At 41.5% G+C, this 7,254-nt stretch overlaps 2 protein-coding genes across 2 annotated transcripts in view; both read left to right on the forward strand.

The window, feature by feature from the left end:
- Positions 1–3,332, forward strand: part of hook2 (hook microtubule-tethering protein 2) — a 39,347-nt gene extending 36,015 nt beyond the window's left edge. Inside the window, exon 22 of the mRNA XM_061700309.1 lies at positions 1,818–3,332. Within this exon, the coding sequence (XP_061556293.1) occupies positions 1,818–1,946 (129 nt within the window). The 3' untranslated portion in view covers positions 1,947–3,332. The remainder of the gene's footprint in view (positions 1–1,817) is intronic.
- A 1,778-nt stretch (positions 3,333–5,110) lies between these two features.
- Positions 5,111–7,158, forward strand: trir (telomerase RNA component interacting RNase). Its single transcript, XM_061700906.1, has 4 exons — positions 5,111–5,290; positions 5,439–5,894; positions 6,353–6,424; positions 6,508–7,158. The coding sequence occupies exons 2-4, from the start codon at positions 5,595–5,597 to the stop codon at positions 6,613–6,615; spliced, it is 480 nt and encodes a 159-aa protein (XP_061556890.1). The 5' UTR covers positions 5,111–5,290; positions 5,439–5,594; the 3' UTR covers positions 6,616–7,158.
- Positions 7,159–7,254: the final 96 nt, after the last annotated feature.

The raw sequence follows: 7,254 nt of genomic DNA on the forward strand, positions 1-7,254 counted from the left end.
GATATCTTCTACCTTTGTAGTGTATTCAATTAAATATAGGTTGAACATGATTTGCAAATCATTGTATTCTGTTTTTATTTATGTTTAACACAACGTCCCAACTTCATTGGAATTGGGGTTGTAAAATCTGCTTAAACTAATACCACGCACGCACAAATGTTTTCACTTTTAATAAGGTAAACGTTCACAGGATGGCGGTAAAGTGAACCTCTACACTAATGATTCTCCAAGCGCTAATTAGTTAGGTGTGAGCCAACCCAAAATCCAATCAATGAGTCAAAATGGGAGGTGTGGCTTGAAGCTGTACTGGCCACTAGAAAACCCACCCCAGGTTAGAATTGTCTCCCGTCAAGAAGCGTTGCCTGATATGTTCCATTCATTGTTCAATAGAGCTCAGAAAACTTACGATTAAGAACCGTTGACTTATATAAAGCTGGAAAATGTTGGCTAATTTGTAACTCTTGATGTTCATCCGTCCACGTTTAGACAAATTGTCTGTAAATTAAGAAAGCTGAGCACCATTACTTTTCTTCCAATGAGTGACAGTCCTGTAAAGATGACTGCAAGAGCACAACGCAGAACGCTAAATGAGGTAAAGAACCCTAGTGTCAGCTGAAGACTTAAAGAAATCACTGGCACATGCCAACATCTCTGTTACCAAATCTACCATAGGCAAAACATTAAACAAGAATGGGGTTCATGGCCAGACACCAAGTAGGAAATTGTTGGAGTCTAAAAAATAAATATAAAATTGCTGAACGTTTGGAGTTTGCTAAATAGCACTTTGATGTTCCTCAGCAATACTGGCAAACTATTCCATGGACAGATGAAACCAAAGGAGGAACATACGATACCATGTTACCATGAAACATTACCAGCACTCCATCATCAAAACCTTATCCCAACTGTGAAGCATGATGATGGCATGCTTTTCTCCCTCAGGGCCTGGACAGCTTGCTATCATCAATGGAAAAAATGAATTCACAAGTTTATCAAAATATTGTGCAATAGAACTTGAGACCATCTATCAGACAGTTAGAGAAAACAGGTGTTGTAACAGGACAATGAGCTATTCACGCCAGACATCCCAGGAATCTTACTGAACAGCAACAGTTTTGTGAAGAGGAATGGTCCAAAATTCATCCTGATCGTTGTGTGCATGTCTGATCTGCAACTACAGAAACATTTGGTTGAGGTTATTGCTGCCAGAGGGTCAACCAGTTATTAAATCCAAGGGTTCGCTTACTTTTTCCTCCCTTTCCAGTGAATGTTTGCATTATGCTCTACAAAAATATGAAAAACTTAATTGTTTTTAATTCAAAGCAGACTGTGTTTATTCATGTGATTTAGATTATCAGACTACATTTGACCAATTTATGCAGAAATTTAAGAAATTCCAAAGGGTTCCCATACTTTTTATTCCCAATGTAGTTGTCCTACTGGTAAGGACAGTGGACCCCCTCATATTTGTGGACTCAACTATTTGCAGACTTTTTTCCCCCCAATATTTTTTTATTTGTTTTCAATGTTGTTGTTTTTTCCTTTTAGTTGTATCTTTATTCGGGGGGAAGGAACCAATCCCCAAAATGCTTAATGCCGGTTTATCCCCACTTATTCAAATAATTTTTTTGTGGTTTAAACAGTTGTTTTGTTTGTTCAATGCAATTATCGGTTTCCGGTCCGGCCTGGTCTCTGTTCCCCCGCGAATAGCAGGAGTCCACCTTATATGGATCTTGAGCTGGTTGTCAGTGTTATCAAACTCGACTCAAATGACTTTCTGTATGTGTGACCTGTACACTACCGTCGCCTCCTCTCAGGGAATGGCCTTGCATCAGAGAGTGGCGGGCGAGAGGCTGAGCCCGCCTAACCAAGCCATGTCCTTCTTGGCCCAGCAGAGGCTGGCCACCAACGCCAGGAGAGGCCTCACTCGACTGTACCCAAGATGAGTCTTGAAAGGAAACCTCCAGAGAGAATGCCTCACCCCCAACTCCCATTTGTCTCTGTGCCTTTTGCTGTTTCACGGTACATGCCCCATGGTGGCCTAACAGGGTACTGTGATGATTTCCAGAGGAGTGAGTAGCTGTTTACTCATGTTAAAAGAACAATAACTGGAGCACAAGGACCACGGGGGGAGGGCTGTCACACCTTTTAAGGCAACTTTTATTTCTTTGTTCTTTTGGAGAACGGTACACTTTTTTTTGTTTAGTCTTTTTTAATTGGATTTTAAGCTCAATAGAGTTAGTGTTGTCAGAATTCTAGTTAAGATTTGGTGGGTGAGAGGATTTTTTAAGAGGTCTGCTGAAAATCATGCTGCCCATTGAGGAAGAATCGAAATGTGGCCTTGGACGTGAAGCTACACTGGAATACCTCCATTTATACACTGTACAACCACTTGAACTACACTTAGTTTGGTGCAATTTTTCCTGTTCCTGCTCATCCCGTCCCTCATGTGAATGAGCTTAATCTGCGGGAGAGAATATTTCCTGTCTTGTTTTCACTTGAATAAGAACTTTCATATGAGCTGCCAAAAGCACATTCCCATAGCAATGGGTTCGTCGAGTGCCTTCAGAAAGACTCCAAATCCTTCCTGTGTGGTTAAAAATGAAGTATGGGATATTTACAGTGCGCTAACGTTGTCCTTCCATTTGTTGTAATTTTCTGTATGTTAGTCGAACAGCATGTCACACTGCATGTTTTTCCATTTGTTAGCTTTATTTGCATGTGATTATCATAAGTTTAATATGTGGGGGGGGGGGGGGGGGTTCTTCCCCATTTGAAGCAGGGTAATGGCTGTGGGTCAAACCTAAATGCACTCACCACTTTTAGACTCTACATAAATGTGAATGTCGGCAGTTGAAGGCCTCCAAATTCATCACAAGTACACAGTGACGGACCTGTCGCAACACTAAAAGCTTGTTTAAAGTTGAATTGAGCTCCTTACTACGCAGGAATGTATATGTGGAATTTGTCTATTCGCAAGATAGCTGTGTACCTACAAATGGCACTTTTATCGTCACTGCATATTTTATACAGATGAGCTAATTTGAGCGTTTAATAATACATCCCATGTCAAAGCTGCTGCTTAGTCTTGTCCTTCATCCCTGTCAAAATATGCTGTTGTCTTTAATGACCAAAATTTCCGTGTGCACATTTTTTGTGGTTCATCATTGAGTTAGTATGTTTGGCATTTGCATGTTTCCTTGTTTTATAAAAACTTGGTCAAGCTCAAGATCATAGCATACTGTTCTTCACATGGGGATCTGGCAAGTTTAACATGTAGCCTTTGTCCTTTCTACTTTTGCGCTACAAATAAATGGGAGTTTAAGACAAAAGATGGTACCTTGTGATTTGTATTCAATTACCATAATTATGAACTGTTGAACGAGTGGTGACAATTTTAATTCACAAAGATAGCACACTATTATAAAGTAGCTTAGGGATAATGAATATTGTTGAATTAAAACACCAGTATCAAAAAGTGAGCACTATGCCACTAGCCACTTTTGAAAATATTTATACAGGATAAGATGTAACATATTTACCAAATACAGCTCTAGAAAAATAAATGAGACGCCTAAAACACTGCATTTAAAAATGTTTTTTTTTGTAAGAAGGTTGGAGGTGGAGGTGAGGAAATGTATGTAATAATTGGGGGCAGCACGGTGGTTAGCACATCTGCCTCACACTTCTGAGGACCGGGGTTCAAATCCCGGCCCCGCCTGTGTGGAGTTTCCATGTTCTCCCCGTGCCTGCGTGGGTTTTCTCCAGGCACTCCGGTTTCTTCCCACATCTTCCCACAGAATATGCATGGTAAGTAAGTTAATTGAAGACTGAATTGCTCGTAGGTGTGAATGGTTGGTTGTTTATATGTGCCCTGCGACCAGTTCAGGGTGAACGGTTATGTGCCCTGCGACCAGTTCAGGGTGTACCCTGCCTCTTGCCCGAAGATAGCTGGGATAGGCTCCAGCACGCCCGCGACCCTAGTGAAGACAAAAAGCGGTACGGAAAATGCATGGATGGATATTAATAAATGAGCCCCGTGTCTGACAGCCAGGGGCCCCCCAAATAGTCAGGGCCCACCTATCCCGTGTTCAAGGCCCTTGAATATAACTATTTACCCAATTTCTTTCTTACATTTGATAACATTTTGATTAATTTTCTGAACTTTCGGTGAGTACATCCACAGGACACTCGCATGAAAAAAAAGAAAAAAGTCGATACATCATTCCATGTTGACGTAATGACAAATGTACACAGTTTAGACAATATCACTACATATGAAACCCCAGATAAGTGAATGTACCATTAGAAAGTCCAAAATAAACGACAAAGATGAAACTGTTCAAAAGCGTAACTCAGTCTAACCTTTTCAAAATCTTTTCAAAAAAGAAATCTTTTCAAAAAACTAATAGATTGCACCACAAGGTGGCGCTTCGAGATCATCCATCCATTTTCTAAATTGCTTCTCCTCACTAGGGTCGCGGGCGTGCTGGAGCCTATCCCAGCTATCATCAGGCAGAAGGGGGGATGGGTACACCCTGAATTGGTTGCCAGCCAATCGCAGGGCACATACAAACAAACAACCATTCACACTCACAGTCACACCTCCGGGCAATTTTAGAGTCTCCAATTAATGCATGAAAACACACGCAGGCACGGGGAGAACATGCAAAATCCACACAGGCGGGGCCGGGGATTGAACTGTGAGGCTGACGCTCTAACCAGTCGGTCACCGTGCCGAGCTACAGCAAAATAGCAATGACCAGAGAGAGCCAATCACGACGCGTCAGTTTTAGGAGGATCAGTGATGAGAAAGGAGCTTTTGCGTGTTTTTTTTTTTTTTTTTTTTCAAATGTAACGGATTCACAAATTTCCAAAAGAAACTAATTTAATGACACATTATCTCCCAGTAATGTAATGGATTGCGATTACATAAATTTTGTAATGAAATTGCATAATCGAGTTGCATGTAATGAGTTACTTCCCAACACTGCTTATCATCATATCATGGTAACTTTAGTGGCTCGCTTCGACTGTTTTCACTTTCAGGTAAATTTGACTTCCTGTACAGCTTTTTTTTTTTAACTTCCTGTACAGCAGTTGGAGCCAAACCCACGACGTGACGTCACCAGAGACCTTAAACATGGCCGACAGCGACCGATGGACATACTGAAAACCTAACCCAAAACATTGGCCAACCTCCCAAATTCTACGAGACTTTGAAGCGGATATTTAAAGCTTTCTATGTCAAACATCCAATTTTGTCAACGAGTAGACATCGCCAGCCGAAGTAGGTGGCAGTTTATCCAAAGGCAGAGTGAGCCAGACGGCGTTAGCAATATTAGCATTCGAACGAACTGCTGCTTTTGTTTGTTTCCCAAAACGAACTATATGACTGACATTGCAGACTCGTTTTGACTTTTTTTTTTTCTTCCTAGGCATACGTTTGTTTTTTTTATTTTAAGAGAACGGGAGATAAGGAGGCTATCGAGCTAAACTCCACCACATTGCGATAAAAAGCGGCGCAGCCTGTCGTCTAACTGGAGGTCCCAGATAACTCCTGAACAATTAAAACACCGCCGCAGTGAGTAAACATGGAACAAAGGCGTAGACACGGAAAATCGCACACCACCGACGGCGGGGGCAGAAGCAGCAGCAGCAGCAGTAGCAGCAGCGGGGGGGACTCGGACGGCGGCAGCCCCGCGTCCCCGACCGGGGGCCACGCGTCCTCCGACAGCCAACAAGGCCCTTCGTCGTCCTCGGGCAACGCGTTCGCCAACGACGGTAGCTTCATGGAGATGTTCAAGAAGAAGATGGAGGCGGAGATGAGGAAAAAGGCGCAGGGGACAGATGAAGAGCAAGGACATAAGAAGCCCCCTCCAGTGACCAGCTTTGTAAGGGGTTTGGCAGATAGCACATCCAAACTGACAGCGTTAGGCCATTTGTAGAAATACTGTACACTCCGCACAAAAAAAAAAGGTAGGGTGAAATTTCTGGATGACATTAAAATGCGCTGCTACAACCTTTTACAAGTGAACTTTATACTTTTGAATACACATGTTCAAATTGAACCAGGAAATGGCTCAAAAACCTGCTGAAATATTGAAGTTGGACATGTGTATTAAAAGGTTTGGAATGGGCAAATTAAGTTCATCTGTAAATGCGCATCTTGAAATTTCACCCGACGGGTGGAACATTTTGAGACTAGATTGGTTAAGTTGGGGGATGTTCTCTGCAGATGAGGCTGGTGGTTGGGCCACAGACTAAATGTAGACCTGCTCTGGTGTAGTCTCCTTCATTGCCAAGGCAAGGCCTCCTTATAACGGTGTCAGTCTTCTATGCCCTAACCCAGGTGGGGAAGCGCAGAGGTGGTGTGTTCCTTAAGACCGGCATGGTTGCCAAGAAGCAGAAACAGGACTCTGAGGTAAAAAAAAAAAAAAAAAAAAAGAAAGAAAGATGGAAACTGGTTTGACATGTTGCCTAAATAACTCTTCTCTCCTCACGCAGGCTACGCCCGGCAAGAGTGACGCTTGGTCAAAGTACATGGCTGAGGTGAAAAAGTACAAAGCCCACCAGTGTGGCGACGACGATAAGACCAGGCCGCTGGTCAAGTAGGTGCGGATCAACAGAAGAGACCTTCGCCTTTCTTCCATCTCATGTTTTCCTGAGTTTTCCGTTTTTGTATTTTTTTTTTTTCTTGATTTGAATTGACACTTCATGTTTTCCTCAAGAAACTTTGCAGATTTATCATATTATAGCCATTTCTGTTTATGTTTAGGCTTGATAAAAATGTACACTGCCTGATCATTGTGGTGTTATGTTTACTTATGTCCAAAGCACATTAGTTGGCAAGTCCGGAAGCAAATTAAAAAACAAAACAAAAAAAAATTGCAAAAACTGTTTTGTAGTAAAACTTTAAAAATGTAGCTTAATATGGAATCTTAAAAAGACAAAATCCCAAAGCATGCTTGTTTTGTGAACTTGCTTTACACATTAAATAGAAAAAAAAAAATTCCCCATTGAACACAAAAATTGCTTTAAATTTTAGAAGAAACTCATTTTGAAAAACAATTGCCAAAAATAAAAGCTGAGCAGTTTGTAGTAAGAAATCACCTGAAATTGCATTAAAAAATTGCTAAAGTAAACCTTACAATTGGGAGTCATTAAAATATGGTTACTGTATACCTCAAATATGTGTGCATGCTTTTCACTGGATATCGACAGTTGTTTTCCATCCAATAATTATTACCATGT

Source organism: Phycodurus eques, chromosome 16 (genome assembly GCF_024500275.1).
Source record: "Phycodurus eques isolate BA_2022a chromosome 16, UOR_Pequ_1.1, whole genome shotgun sequence".
Taxonomy (NCBI): domain Eukaryota; kingdom Metazoa; phylum Chordata; class Actinopteri; order Syngnathiformes; family Syngnathidae; genus Phycodurus; species Phycodurus eques.